Source organism: Bufo gargarizans, chromosome 1 (genome assembly GCF_014858855.1).
Source record: "Bufo gargarizans isolate SCDJY-AF-19 chromosome 1, ASM1485885v1, whole genome shotgun sequence".
NCBI classification, from domain to species: domain Eukaryota; kingdom Metazoa; phylum Chordata; class Amphibia; order Anura; family Bufonidae; genus Bufo; species Bufo gargarizans.
In genome coordinates, this window is record NC_058080.1 from 350697999 (window position 1) to 350714509 (window position 16511).

General features: G+C 42.9%; 1 protein-coding gene across 1 annotated transcript in view; it reads right to left on the reverse strand.

The window, feature by feature from the left end:
• Window positions 1-1514: 1514 nt before the first annotated feature.
• ATCAY (ATCAY kinesin light chain interacting caytaxin) overlaps window positions 1515-16511 on the reverse strand; it is a 120546-nt gene continuing 105549 nt past the window's right edge. Inside the window, exons 11-12 of the mRNA XM_044282749.1 lie at window positions 2548-2583; window positions 1515-2341 (exon numbers count right to left, since the gene is read on the reverse strand). Coding sequence (XP_044138684.1) covers window positions 2308-2341; window positions 2548-2583 — 70 coding nt within the window. The 3' untranslated portion in view covers window positions 1515-2307. The remainder of the gene's footprint in view (window positions 2342-2547; window positions 2584-16511) is intronic.

Genomic DNA, 16511 nt, shown 5'->3' on the forward strand with positions numbered 1-16511 from the left:
ATTGAAAACGCTATTGTGAAAGTAGCCTAAAACTGCCCAGTGGACTTCTAAGTCCAGAATGAGAATGAATTAAAAGGAAAAAAATTGCAACTTATACTGAATCTTTTCATCAACTTGGTTAGCGTCTCATAGTCTATATCATGTTGCCCACAGTTCAGACCACATGTTCAATGTGACAAGTTTTCTTTACGTAAACCTTACATTACTGTCACATTGATCATGTTATAGCTTGGCAGGATCTTAGTTCTACTTCTAAACTATAATATAGACTGTAAATCAAGATCACAACATGATAAGTAATGCAGTGCGAATTATTCAACTTTTACATACGATTCTAAAGGGAAACTGTAAACTGGTGTTCAAAGGTAGACAACATTTCTATGCAACGTGCCTTAGTCCTGTTTTCTCTATGCTAATTTACACAATTATGAAATATATTTTAGACATTTCATACAGGAAATATAGGTATACAATAAATTACAAACTTGATGATATTTAGCTATTGCGCTTTACAAAATGATTTAAAGGGGGTACTCAAAGGATTTGGTTATGGATGGCCAATCTTTAGGATGGAATATAGGCCATCTTTAAAAGGGCTTTCCAAGATTTTTTTATCCAGAGAATAGGTAATCAGTATCTGATCGGTTGGGGTCCGACTCCTGGGACTTCCGCCGATCAGCTGTTTTGAGAAGGCAGCGTACATTGTATAGCGGCTGTGCTTGGTATTACACTTCAGCCCCATTGACTTGAATGGGGCTAAGCAGCTCCTAGGCCATGTGAACCATGAAAGTGTTGTCTCTGGCCTAGGAAAAATAGAGAGGCAGAGAGAAGGCCACGTCTCTCACAGGAGCACTGCTGTCTTCTCAAACAGCTGATCGGCAGGATTCCTGGGTGTTGGACCCCACCAATCAGATACTGATGACCTATAGCTCATCAGTAAAAAAAAAATCTAGGAAAACCCCTTTAATGGGAGCAGTGATGCAGTAACCAGCTCCATCCACTACTGTGTATTTCCAGTTAGTGAGTTAGGGTACTTTCACAGTAGCGTTGTTAGAATCCGGCAGGTAGTTCCGGCAACGGAACTGCCTGCCGGATCCGTCAATCGTATACAAACGGTAAGCAATTTTTTATAGATCCGTCTCATCCAGTATCATTTGAAATAACGGATCTGGTATTTACATTTTTTTTCAAAGATTAAAAGAGAAACCTGCTCTTCCTATGTCCGAGCATGCGCAGACCTGAAGACCGGATCCGGTGATGCAGCAATTTCTGGAACACTTGATACCGGATCCGGCATTAATACATCTCTATGGAAATTAATGCCAGATCCGGCAAGTGCGGTATTGTTCTGGGATTTTGGCCAGAACAAATAATGCAGCATGCTGCGGTATTTTGTCCAGTCAAATACCGTACAAGAGACGGAACAGAAGACATCCTGATGCATACTGAATGGATTGTTTTCCATTCAGAATGCATTAGGACAAAACTGATTAGTTTTTTCCAGTATTGAGACCCTTTACCGGATTTCAGTACCGGAATAGAATAACGCTAGTGCGAAAGTACCCTTACACTGAAACATCTGTTCAGTGGGGCTTCAGACCCTTGCTGATCAGATATTAATGGCCTATCCTGAGGACAGGCCATCAGTAACAAAATCCTGGAATACCCCTACAAGGATGACAGTCCTTGATTTATTTATTTTTTTCGTATATTAAATATAACACTTGTGTAGTTCCAAATATTGAGTGGCCACAAACACTTCAATTTCCCCTTAATTCCTATATTTTCATTTGCAATGCTTTAAAAGTCATCAGAATTTTACCAAAGATGAATGAGTTAAAATTATTTTCTTTACTGATTCCTCAAGATATGAACAAGCCTCATTTGTTGCAAATCTTGACCCTGCCGCTCCACCGTGTCTGTTTCCAAAATTCTGTCAAGAATTTTTCTTGTGAAACTGTTTTCTTCAATCTCCTAGTATACCTGAAACCTATTCTTTTTCCATTGTAACAGTATGTGCTGGAATCGTCAAACTTGCATCCATGCATGAGAAAAATGTATACAATAGCTGAAAAACGTTAACATGTTCATTTGCTGTCCAGTGATGGAAATCCAAGACTTCATTGGTAAGGAGGATACATAATTCACAGAAATAAGTTACCAATACAATAAACTTGAGAGTTGGAAAGCATTTCTGAGCGGACCAAACAGTTTTGAAGGTGAAAATCCAGACAGGGAGCATCAATGGCAAATTAAGGATAGTTTCATGGTAAAGAGGTGCACCAAAGCCATCTTTTTTCCAAAACTTCATTTACAAGCGGGATTTTCAGCCTGTGGAATGCTAGAATAAAGGAGTTCAACAATGATTTAATTGTAGTAGTCTATATTTAATCAGGCCAATAAACTACCAGTACAATATTTATTATAAAATTACTATATTAATAGCATATTATCTAGTATATTTATTGTTAAATATTACTCTTGATATATTTATTGTTATAATTATTATTTCATTAATATATTAAAATAATGTGAAATACAATCTACCTTGTTGTTATAACATTATCCTCTTTTTCTTCTGCCCTGAAATAGGAAGAAATAGCCAGTTACTTCAATGATTCACTTGCATTGATGTACATAGTAAGCATTATATACGGTACATCTGCATACTGTATGCACTTTTTTATCCGGGAAACTGGTGGACCTTATTATAGTTAATGTGGTCGATTGGGTGGCATTTGTCTATGTCCACGTGATGGATTTGTCTTTAGCTTGCATACCTGATGTGATTGAAGTCTTAGGCTACTTTCACACTTGCGGCAGAGTGATCCGGCAACCAGTTCTGTCGCCGGAACTGCCTGCTGGATCCGGCAAAATGTATGCCAACTGATGGCATTTGTAAGACTGATCAGGATCCTGATCAGTCTTAAAAATGCCTGATCAGTCAGAAAAATGCATTGAAATGCCGGATCCGTCTTTCCGGTGTCATCTGGCAAAACGGATCCGGCATTTATTTTTTTCGGCACTAATACATTCTTACGGCATTCAGGCAAGTCTTCAGTTTTTTGGGCCGGAGTCAAAATGACTGAATGGAAGACATCCTGATGCATCCTGAACGGATTGCTCTCCATTCAGAATGCATGGGGATATACCGGATCAGTTCTTTTCCGGCATTGAGCCCTTTTGACGGAACTCAATGCTGGAAAAGAAAGTACCCTTACGTAGACTGTTTGCTGTATATTGTACTTTACAGAGTACAATATGCGGTCCACAGAACAGGCATGGAGCCCTTATGTTTGTGGGCATGAGCCCTTTACAAGTAATATAGTATATCTTTCATGTACTTTATCATTTAGCTATAATAGCCTGCCTACAATCAATGCGCTGGCTATGCTGTTCATAGTGCACAATGCGCTGATGAATGGCAGGATATGTCTAAGGCATATTAGTACACCATAGACTTTTTCCAGGGTGTGGGTGCCCACAGTGAAGGCTCTGAGTGCCTCCTCTGGCACCCGTTCCATAGGTTTGCCACCAATGGGATAGGTCATCAAAATCAGCTGCATGAGGAGATGGTGCACGCAATGTACACTGTGCGCACCATCTACTCAAACAGCTGATTGGCGGGGTGGTGATCTGATGTTGATGACCTATTCTGAGGAAAGATCGTCCATAGTAAAAGCCCAGAGAACCCCTTTGACCCTTTCAGTACTGAGGCACTTTTCACCTTAAATCCGAGGCCGATTTTAGAAAATCTGACAGTGTCACTTTATGTGGTAATAACTTTGGAATTCTTATCCAAGCCATTCTGAGACTGTTTTTCCGTGACACATTGTACTTAATGACAGTGGTAAATTTGAGTCGATATATTATATTTATAAAATAATCCCAAATTTACCAAAAATGTGGAAAAATTCACAATTTTCTCCACTTCTAAGAGTCAACATTCCCCATATGTCTGCTTTATGTTGGCATAATTTTGTAAATGGCATTTTTTTTTTTAGGACATTAGAAGGCTTTGAAGCAATTTTTTTAATTGTCAACAAAATTTCCAAAACCATTTTCTTAAGCACCAATTCAGTTATAAAGTTATTTTGAGGGCTTTATGTAATGGAAACCACCCATAAATTACCCCATTTTAGAAACTACACCCCTCAAATGATTCAAAACTGTATAATGTACATAATCAGACGCCCCTGATGAAGTAGAGCAAAACCTAGGTTGGGCAGGAGTTTGTTTTACACGCTATAACATATGCATGATCCTGTAAGTAGAATAAGGCCTCCTTCACACTGGCGTCCTGGATTTGCTCCGGATGCGTCGTGTATACATTGCGGGAAACCTGTGCGAGTAGGCACGCAATTGCAGTCAGTTTTGACTGCGATTGCGTTCCGATGTTCAGTTTTTTTCCACGCAAGTGCAATGCATTTTGCATGCGCGTGAGAAAAAACTAAATGTGGTATCCAAACCCGGACTTCTTTACTGAAGTTTGGGTTTGGGTTAGGTGTTCTATTCATTTTATTATTTCCCCTTATAACATGGTTATAAAGGAAAATAGGACCTTTGACGTAATTGCGCTCACTATGCGCTCTTCTATCTTCATTCAGCAGGACCTGCGCTGACATCACCGCTCTCTCCACATGGTGCGCACGATTACATAATCAAAGGTCCTTTTGCAGGTCCCGAAAGAAGAACAAAGACAGGCCGGCTGCGCGAACAAGAGGATGAGGTGAGTTAATTTTATTTTTTTAACCCGTCAAGCCACATGTTAGTAAGCATTGTGTATTAAGAATGCTATTATTTTCCCTTAGAACCATGTTATAAGGGAAAATAATACAGTAATTAGACCTTTATCAATTTACTAACATCATCTCCTAGCAACCATGCATGAAAATCGCATTGCAGCCACACTTGCTTGCGGATGCTATGTGATTTTCACGCATTCCGATTAATTTCTATGGGGCCTGCGTTGAAAAATGCAGAATATAGACCATGCTGCGATTTTTACACAACGCACAAGTGATGCATGAAAAACTGTTTGTGGACTTTGTATAGAAAAGGCGGATCTGACCCTTCTTCTCTACAGATCCTGCTATATGTCTACGCAATCCCAGAGATATAACACATATACTTTTTATACTTTGGCCCCCTAACGGTTTTACGGAATTTGGAAATGGCTGTGAAAATGAAAAGTTTCGTTTCTTCCAATAAAATGTTGCTTTATCTCCAAATTTTTCATTTTCAGAAGGGGTAACAGGAGAAAAAGCACCCCATAATTTGTTACCCATTTTCTCCTGAATACGGCAACACCCCATATGTAGTGGTAAACTGCTGTGGGGCGCACATGGCAGGATTTAGAACTGAAGGAGTGCCATAGGCTTTTGCAGTGCAGATTTTGATGGACTGGTTTACGGGTGCAATTGGTTTTTATTTTTTGAGTAATTGTCTTATGTGGGGGTTAATTTTTTGCGGGATGAGGTGATGTTTTTATTGGTGCATAAGACTTTTTGTGAGGCTTTTTTGGCATAGTTTTTTTTTTTACAGCATTCAACTGAGGGAGCATGTCATGTGATATTTTTATAGAGCACGTTGTTATGGATGCAGCGATACTTAATATGTCTATCATTTTTATTTTTGGTAAGTTTTACACAGTGAAAGCATTTTTGAATAGCATAAAATCATGTTTTTGTGTTGCCATTTTCTGAGAGCCATATTTTTTTATTTTTTGGGTTACTGTCTTAGGTAGGGGCTCATTTTTGGCAGGATGAGATGACGGTTTGGTTGGTATCATTTTGGACTACATGCGTTTTTTTGATCGCTTGATATTACATTTTTTTGTGGGGCAAGGTGACCAAAAAATGTCCGTTTTGTAACAGTTTTTATTCTTTTTTTTTTTTACGGCATTCACTTGATGGGGGTGGATCATATGAGCCGGTCGATACGGACGCAGTGATACCCAATATGTCTACTTTTTCCCAATATTTTTTTTTTACTTTATTTTGAGAAAAGGAAGCTTTTTTTTTTTTTACTTGAAACTTTTCATTTTTTATTGTGTAAAACTTTATCTTTTTACTTTTTATTTTTTATTTTTTTGTCCCACTCTGGGACATCATCTTTTGGGGGTCTGATCCCCTTTACAATGCATTACAATACATCTGTATTGTAATGCATTGGCTGTAAGTGTATTACTCAATGTAATACACTTCCAGCCTGCTTCCTGTGAGATCAAGGGGGCTGGATGTCACAGGCTAACAGGGAAGGCAGCCACAATGCCTAAGGAAGGCATTGAGCTGCCTTCCCAGCCATTGGGTCCCCGTCACAGCAGTGCAGGTACCCGATGGACACCCAGGACCCGTCAGGATACCCCACATGCCGCGGTCAGCGTTGACCGCAGCATTGCGAGGGTTAATGCGTTGGCATCTATTGTTTTCACCGATGTTGGCACATACAGCAGTGGTCGGACCCCTGCCGCTGATCGGGCGGGCACAGACACACTTCCCAGCACCGTATATATACAGCACTGGTATCCTGTGGGTTAAATTCAGAGTTTAATTTCACCTCTGTGCTAACCAGGTATGAACTTTGCAAGGACCTACAGTATGGGCAGCAGGGTGGCTCAGTGGTTAGCACTGGTGCCTTGCAGCTCTGGGGTTATAGGTTTGAACATGTATGTTCTCCGTGTTTGCGTAGGTTTACTTTGAGTGCTATGATTTTCTCCCACCAAATAAAAAATTCTGGTTTAGATTGTGAGCTCTACTGGGGACAGTGAGTAATGATAATGTCTGTACAGTGCTGTGGAATATGCTGCCGCCATATAATTAAGATAAATAAAACCTATCCACTTTGTGATACATTTCATTCATCAGTATGTTTAGGAGACTTTCAGAGAACTGACTGTATAGTTGTGTTCATAGGTTTACATACCCCAGACAGAATGTGTAAGATGTGTATTTTTGGTCAGGTAATGTTATTTATTATGACATAATTGCGCATATCCTTTAGGCCTCTTTCACACGGGCGTCATTTTTTTTGCCCGGATAAGAGCCGGGTGCGTTGCGGGAAAATGCGCGATTTTTTCTGCGCAAGTGCAAAACATTGTCATGCGTTGCACTCGCGTGAGAAAAATCGCGCATGTTTGGTACCCAAACCCGAACTTCTTCATAGAAGTTCGGGCTTGGGATTGATGTTCTGAAGATTGTATTATTTTCCCTTATAACATGGTTATAAGCGAAAATAATAGCATTCTGAATACAGAATGCATAGTAAACCAGCGCTAGAGGGGTTAAAAAAATAAAAAATAATTGAACTCACCTTAGTCCACTTGCTTGCGAAGCCCGGCATCTCCTTCTGTCTCCGCTGCTGATGAACAGGACCTGGGGTGAGCTGCTCCATTAAATACAGGTTAAGGACCTTCGATGACGTCACTCCGGTCATCACATGGTACGTCACATGATCTTTTAGCATGGTGATTCACCATGGTAAAAGATCATGTGATGACCGGAGTGACGTCATCGAAGGTCCTTAACCCCTTAAGGACACAGGGCGTACAGGTACGCCCTTGTGCCCTGGTACTTAAGGACACAGGGCGTACATGTACGCCCTGTGCATTTTCAATCACCGCCGCGCGGCCGGCGGCGATCGGAACCCCGTGCCTGCTCAAATCATTGAGCAGGCACTTGGGGCAAATGCGTCGGGGGGGTCCGGTGACCCCCCATGTATGCGATCGCAGAAAACCGCAGGTCAATTCAGACCTGCGGTTTTCTGCGTTTCCGGGTTATTCGGGTCTCTGAAGACCCGATAACCCGGAACAGGATGGTGATGGTGGTGTGATTTCACTCCACCAATCACCATCCAGCGATCCTGAGTGGTGATGGTGACATCACCACTCAGGATCGCTTTCTGATTGGTCAGGGGGCGGTCCGGCGGCAGATTCAAAAGAGGCAGGCGCCCCTCTCCTCCTCCTTTTGTGTTCCAGCGCCGGAGGAGAGAGGAGCTGCCTGCACGTGTCTGCCACCGCTGCCTGCACCCCGATCTGTGCCCCCCAGGACCCGATCTCTGCCCCCAGCACCCCATCAGGTACATAGGGACAGCTAGGGAAAGTTTGGGATAGGCAGGGAAAAAAAAGGGAAAGGTAGTTTTTTTGACTTTTTATTGCATCACCCCAGTTAGGGTGTCTGGGGTCCACAGCACAGCTGTGTGACCCTAGACCCCCCAGGGGTGCTGCCACTTGCCCCCCTCCCCCTGCCACTTGCCCCCCCCCCCCCCTTTTTTGGGGTGCTTTTTTTTTTTTTTTCTGAGTTCACTGACTGTGACCGGCACTTAGCGTCCGGCCACTGTTAGCGCATCGCACACCCCACCGCTGATCAACTTCGGACGGTTGATCAGCAGTTTTGAATTTTTTTTCCTCACTTTTTTGCCCTTTTTTTAGTTAGTTTTATTTATTTTTTTCTGTTAGTTTTAGGGTGAGTTCGTGAACACCCGTGCCCCCTCACACACGCACACCAAATAAAGAGTTACACACACGCACATATACACGCAGACACACACTCCCCTATGGCCCGCCGGACGTTCTCGGCCGAGGAGGCATACGCCCAGCTTGCCTCCGAGTCCGAGAGTCCCAGTGAGGATGAGGATGACCCCACATTCCTGTTGTCATCCGCATCCTCCTCATCATCTAGCGATGATGATGAGCCCCCAAGGCGGCGGAGACGCCGCCAGGCGGAGCAAGGGGACCGCCATGTTAGGGACCCTGTGGCCCACACTAGTACGAGCAGCTCTGGGGCTCGTACTGGTTTCCCGGCCCACCAGTTAAATCCACCGGAGCACCCTGCCGGTGAACTTGTCTGGTGTAGCCCAGAGCGATACGAGCCCGTGATTCCTGATTTCGTAGGCCAATCAGGAATCCAGATTTCCACAGTGGGCTACACTGAATATGACTTTTTTTGTCATTTTTTCAGTGACCCACTGGTAAATCTGATGGTGGAGCAGACGAATCTGTACGCCCAACAGTTCGTCGCTCAACACCCGGGCTCCTTTTTGGCCAGGCCCAGTGGCTGGACGCCGGTCAGTGCAGCCGAAATGAGGACATTTTGGGCACTCGTGCTGCATATGGGCCTGGTCAAGAAACCCAGTGCCAGGCTGTACTGGAGTGGGGACGTCCTATATCAGACCCCACTTTACAGTACGGTTATGACACGCTCCCGGTTTGAGGCCATCAGGAAATGTCTGCATTATTCCGATAATGCAGCATGTCCACCCCGAGGTGATCCTGCCCATGACCGTCTGTACAAGATACGGCCGGTCATCGATCACTTTGGGGCCAAATTCATGGAGGCCTATGTACCTGGAAGGGAGGTCGTGGTTGAGGAGTCTCTCATTGCGTTCAAGGGGAGACTCATTTTCCGCCAGTATGTGCCTTCCAAGCGGGCGAGATATGGCGTGAAGCTATACAAAATTTGTGACAGTACCTCAGGGTACACTTACAAATTTCGTGTATACGAGGGGCGAGATTCCCGGATTCAACCCCCAGAATGTCCCCCCACTCTGGGTGTTACCGGGAAACTTGTGTGGGACCTTATGCACCCACTGCTGGATAAGGGTTACCACTTGTACGTGGATAACTTTTATACCAGTATCCCCTTGTTCCAGTCCCTTGCCGCCAGATCCACGTCCGCTTGTGGGACCGTGCGGAAAAATCAACGCGGCCTCCCTGCCCACCCCCTCCAGGTACCTATCCCCAGGGGTGAGACCCATGCCCTTACCACTGGAAACCTGTTGCTGGTCAGGTATAAGGACAAGAGGGATGTCCTTATGGTGTCCACAATTCATGGTAACGGCATCACCCCTGTCCCTGTGCGAGGTACCGCGGCAACGGTCCTCAAGCCCGATTGTATCGTCGCCTACAATCGGTATATGGGAGGAGTTGATCTCTCGGATCAAGTCCTCAAGCCATATAACGCCATGCGCAAAACCCGGGCATGGTACAAAAAAGTTGCGGTCTACTTGGTACAGGTTGCCATGTACAACTCTTTTGTACTATCCCGAAGCGCTGGCAGCACAGGGACATTCCTCCAGTTCTATGAGGCAGTCCTCAAGGCCCTGATCTTTTCGGACCGGGAAAGAGCAGGCCGGAGTACCTCGGGAACTGTAGGCGCCCGGATCGTCCCTGGCCAACACTTTCCAGGTGTGGTCCCCCATACTGGAAAGAAGGGACGAACCCAAAAAAAGTGCAGAGTGTGTCGCAGGAGGGGGATACGGAAGGACACGACTACTCAGTGCGACACATGCCCCGATCATCCGGGCCTCTGCATTGACGGTTGCTTCAGGGAGTATCACACTTCCATGGAGTACTAAATTTATATCCCAATTTAGCACTGACATCGGATAAAAAAAAATGGTTCTCAGACTTGAGACACCCAAAAAAACTAAAATAATTTATTAAAAGTAGACATAGGTATTGCCGCGTCTGTAATAATCTCCTCTATAAAAATGCCCCATGACCTAACCCCCCAGATTAACACGGTCCAGAAAAAAAAAAAAAAAGGTGCAAAAAAAGGTTTTTTTTTGTCACCTTACATAATAAAAAGTTTAATAGCAAGCGATCAAAAAGTCATATAGCCCCCAAATTAGTGCCAATAAAACCGTCATCTCATCCAGCAAAAAATGAGCCCCCACATAAGATAATCAGATAAAAAAAAAATAGAAAATGACTTAGACTTTAGAGATACAAAATTTTTTTTAGGGTATCAAAAAGGATAATATAGTCTAAAACCTAAATAATTGTAAAAAAAAAGTTGACTTATTAGGTATCGCCACGTCCGTAAGAATCTCCTCTATAAAAATACCCCATGACCCAACCCCCCAGATTAACACAGTAAAAAAAAAAAAAAAAATAGGTGCAAAAATTTTTTTTTTTTGTCACCTTACATAACAAAAAGTTTAATAGCAAGCGATCAAAAAGTCATATAGCCCCCAAAATAGTGCCAATAAAACCGTCCGCTCATCCCGCAAAAAATGAGCCCCCACATAAGATAATTGGCTAAAAGAAAATAAAAAAAATGACACTTAGACTTTAGAGATACCCAAAAAAAAAGTTGTATCAAAAAAGATAATATAGTCAAAAACCTAAATAATTGTAAAAAAATAGACTTATTAGATATTGCCGCGTCCGTAAGAATCTCCTCTATAACAATATCCCATGACCTAACTACCCAGATTAACACGGTTAAAAAAAAAACAAAAAAACGGTGCCAAAACCGCTATTTTTGGCACTTTTCCATTTCAGTCCGTTTTTTCCGGTAACAAAACAAGGGTTAACAACCAAACAAAAGTTAAAATTTATTACCCTGATACTGCAGTTTACAGAAACGCCACATTTGTGGTCGTAAACTGCTGTATCCGTAAAAGGGAGGCTGCAAAAGGAAAGGACCGACATGGTTTCTGGAAGGCCGATTTTGATGGCCTTTTTTATTGACACCATATCCCTTTTGAAGCCCCCCTGATGCCCCCCTAGAGTAAAAACTCCCTAAAATTGACCCCATCTAAGAAACTACACCCCTCAAGGTATTCAAAAATGATTATACAAACTTTATTAACCCTTTAGGTGTTCCTCAACAGTTAATGGCAAATGGAGATGAAATATCAGAATTTCAATTTTTGGTAACCTTACCTCACAAAAATGTAATATAGAGCAACCAAAAATTATATTTACCCTAAAAATACTCCCCCAAAAAATGCCACCTTATCCCGTAGTTTCCAAAATGGGGTCACTTTTAGGGAGTTTCGACTCCAGGGGTGCATCAGGGGGGTTGAAACAGGACACGGTGTAAATAAACTGGTCCATAAAAATCAGCCCTCCAAAAACCAAACGGCGCACCTTTCAATCTACGCCCCGCTGTGTGGCCGTACAGTAGTGTACGGCCACATATTGGGTGTTTCTGTAAACGGCAGAGTCAGGGTAATAAAGATACAGTCTTGTTTGGCTGTTAACCCTTGCTTTGTTAGTAGAAAACATGGGTTAAAATGGAAAATAAGGCAAAAAAATGAAATTTTCCAATTTCATCCCCATTTGCCAATAACTCTTGTGCAACACCTAAAGGGTTAACGACGTATGTAAAATCAGTTTTGAATACCTTGAGGGGTGTAGTTTCTTAGATGGGGTCACTTTTAGGGAGTTTCGACTCCAGGGGTGCATCAGGGGGGTTGAAACAGGACACGGTGTAAATAAACCGGTCCATAAAAATCAGCCCTCCAAAAACCAAACGGCGCACCTTTCACTCTATGCCCCGCTGTGTGGCCGTACAGTAGTGTACGGCCACATATTGGGTATTTCTGTAAACGGCAGAGTCAGGGTAATAAAGATACAGTCTTGTTTGGCTGTTAACCCTTGCTTTGTTAGTGGAAAAAATGGGTTAAAATAAAAAATTTGACAAAAAAAAGAAATTCTCAAATTTCATCCCCATTTGCCAATAACTCTTGTGCAACACCTAAAGGGTTAACAACGTATGTAAAATCAGTTTTGAATACCTTGAGGGGTGTAGTTTCTTAGATGGGGTCATTTTTGGGTGGTTTCTATTATGTAAGCCTCGCAAAGTGACTTCAGACCTGAACTGGTCCCTAAAAATGTCGTTTTTGTAAATTGCTGAAAAATTTCAAGATTTGCTTCTAAACTTCTAAGCCTTATAACATCCCCAAAAAATAAAATATCATTCCCAAAACAATTCAAACATAAAGTAGACATATGGGGAATGTAAAGTCATCACAATTTTTGGGGGTATTACTATGTATTACAGAAGTAGAGAAACTGAAACTTTGAAATTTGCTAATTTTTCCAAAAATTTGTTAAATTAGGTATTTTTTGGTGCAAAAAAAAATATTTTTTTGACTTCATTTCACCAGTGTCATGAAGTACAATATGTGACGAAAAAACAATCTCAGAACGGCCTGGATAAGTCAAAGCGTTTTAAAGTTATGAGCACTTAAAGTGACACTGGTCAGATTTGCAAAAAATGGCCTGGTCCTAAGGTGTAAAAAGGCTGTGTCCCTAAGGGGTTAAGCTCTATTTAATGGAGTAGCTCACCCCAGGTCCTGTTCATCAGCAGCGGAGACAGAAGGAGATGCCGGGCTTCGCGAGCAAGTGGACTAAGGTGAGTTAAATTATTTTTTTATTTTTTTTTAACCCCTCTAGCTCTGGTTTACTATGCATTCTGTATTCAGAATGCTATTATTTTCCCTTATAACCATGTTATAAGGGAAAATAATAATGATCGGGTCTCCATCCCGATGGTCTCCTAGCAACCATGCGTGCAAATCGCACGGCATCCGTACTTGCTTGCGGATGCCATCCGATTTTCACACACCCCATTCACTTCTATGGGGCCTGCGTCACGTCAAAATCGGAAAATATAGAGCATGCTGCGATTTCAACTGAACGCACAAGTGATGCGTTAAAAACATCGCTCATGTGCACAGCCCCATAGAAATGAATGGGTCAGGATTCAGTGCGGGTGCCATACGTTCGCCGCACGGATCGCACCCGCACGGAAAACTCGCCCGTGTGAAAGGGGCCTTAGGCTACTTTCACACTTGCGTTCGGGGCTCCGCTTGCGAGTTCCGTTTGAAGGCTCTCACAAGCGGCCCCGAACGGATCCGTCCAGCCCTAATGCATTCTGAGTGGATGCGGATCCGCTCAGAATGCATCAGTCTGTCACCGTTTGTCCTCCGCTCCGCTCAGCAGGCGGACACCTGAACGCAGCTTGCAGCGTTCGGATGTCCGCCTGGCCGTGTGGAGGCAAACGGATCCGTCCAGACTTACAATGTAAGGCTACTTTCACACTAGCGTTCGGGTGTCCGCTTGTGAGCTCCGTTTGAAGGGGCTCACAAGCGGCCCCGAACGCATCCGTCCAGCACTAATGCATTCTGAGTGGACGCGGATCCGCTCAGAATGCATCAGTCTGGCAGCGTTCAACCTCCTCTCCGCTCAGCAGGCGGACACCTGAACGCTGCTTGCAGCGTTCGGGTGTCCGCCTGACCGTGCGGATCCGTCCAGACTTACAATGTAAGTCAATGGGGACGGATCCGTTTGAAGATGACACAATATGGCTCAATCTTCAAACGGATCCGTCCCCCATTGACTTTCAATGTAAAGTCAAAACGGATCCGTTTGCACTATCATGAATAAAAAATAAAAAAAAATATATATTTTTTTTGTTTTTTTGTTCATGGTAATGCAAACTGATCCGTTCTGAACGGATCTAAGTGTTTGCATTATAGGTGCGGATCCGTCTGTGCAGATACCAGACGGATCCGCACCTAAACGCAGGTGTGAAAGTAGCCTTAGTAATCATATTGATATCTGATATAACACAGATTTTCCTCATCAAGTTTACATAAATTGAGGCTGTGGTCACACATTTACCTCTTGAGAAAGCTAGTGGAGCAGTGTATGTTGGGTTGGCAGGTTAACTTTATGGTAACCTAGGTTGGCATTATGTAAAATTATGTAAAATGACTCCCATTTGGTGCTTTTTTTCTGCCTTTTCTAAAATTATTTTTATGGTTATTTATCTGCTTTATTAGTCTCACAAAGGACATTGAGAAATTCATGGGATTTTTTTAATACCATGCCTTTATGGCAAAAAATATTCTGAAAGCCAGACTTCTACATATGAATAGTTTTCTGTGAGATAGCTAAATAATCATATGAATTTGTAGATATACATGTGCAATGCTATACTTTTTGGTGGATGTTATATCTAAGGGCTCATGCACATAAACGTGTGCTGGCCGTTTCATGCATTGGGGGCCACAATTCTGGTTTCCAATGCACGGACAAGATTTGCACGGTTTTCACAGACGGATGCAGACCCATTCAACATGAAGGGGCCCGTGATGTTCTATTTTTTAGAAACCCTGGAAGCACTCCATTCAAGTGAATGGGCACAAATGGCCAGGGCCCATATATTGTGGACCCGCTGTTTGGAGGCCACAATACGAGCCTGGCCAGCACACGTTCATGTGCATGAGCCCGTACTGTAATTGTTGCAACAGTGGTGCAGTTTTTGACTCCGTTTTCTGAAATCTGCAAAACATTTTGTTTATTTTTTTTCAGCGAATTTGTAAAATCACTGAAGAAACCACATCATGGCCAAAATGAAGCATGTAAACACAGCCTGAATGTTTGAGCTGATAATACACACACTGGTTAAGATGACAGTAAAAGGTATGTACCTGTGCCTTGTTTGATTGTAATTAGTGTCTGTATATAAGGCATTGTCACGTGGTCTGTATTTTGCATCAATATTTAGTAAGGCAAACCAGGAGTGGAACTTAGAGAAATGGGATAATGGAAAGATTTGTGCTTCAGCTGTATTTTGGATCCCCTTCTGGTTTTGACTTACAAATACTGATTAAAAATATTGACCAAATACTGACCATGTGACACTTCCGTTAAGCTGGGGGCTACACACAGGGGCACATTTACTAACACTGCTTTTTACCCTTGCACTATCATTAGACTTATCTAACTTTTGCCTTGTCATAAATTATGAACAGTCCCTGCGCCTGGTGAGAAAACTACGCCAGCCCCCTTTTATCTCTTAAACTTGGACCATTGTAAAAAGTGGTGAGGATCATGAAATGTCACAAAAATGTTGCAGTAGCGGTAATCATTCTGACCCAGAGAATAAAGTTATTGTGAATGCCGCAAAATTTTGAACGCAACAACTCACCCTAAGGGCTCTTTCACACTTGCGTTGTCCGGATTCGTCGTTGTTCGGATTTGCCGGAATTGCACGCCGGATCCGGAAAAATGCATAAGAATGCATAATGTTTTCTTTCCGGATGCGTCTTTCTGGCTTTTTTGGTAAGATACTGATCCAGAAATCCTGAAGCCAACATCCACGTTTTTTTTCCGGATCAGTTGTACGGATGCGGTATGGGGCCGCATCCGTACGACGGATCTGGGAAAAAAACTTGGATGTTGGCTTCAGGATTTCCGGATCAGTCTCTTTTCGCACCAGCCAAGCCCTTCCTACTTCCTGGTGCAGGCGCAGACGCAACTTCCGGATCCGTCGTTGCGTCGTAACAACTCAAGATGTTAGGACGGATCTGGAATAATACATATCAAAGGAGCATCAATCGATGCGGCAAGTGTTCAGGATTTTTGACCTGAGCAAAAAGCGCAGCATGCTGCAGTATTTTCTCAGGCCAAAAAACATTCCGGTCCTAAACTGAAGACATCCTGATGCATCCTGAACGGATTTCTCTCCATTCCGACGACGGAACTCTATGCCGGAAAAGAAAAGCGCAAGTGTGAAAGAGCCCTTAGAAAAGTTAATAAAAGTTAATCAGTAAGTTATGTGTACCCCAAAATGGTGCCATTAAAAACTACAATGTGTCCTGCAAAACACAAGCCCTCGTACAACTACATCGACAGAAGGAAAAAAAGAAGTTATAGCTCTTGGAATGCAACAATGGAAACATGAAAGATTGCTTGGTCAGTAAGGCCCAAA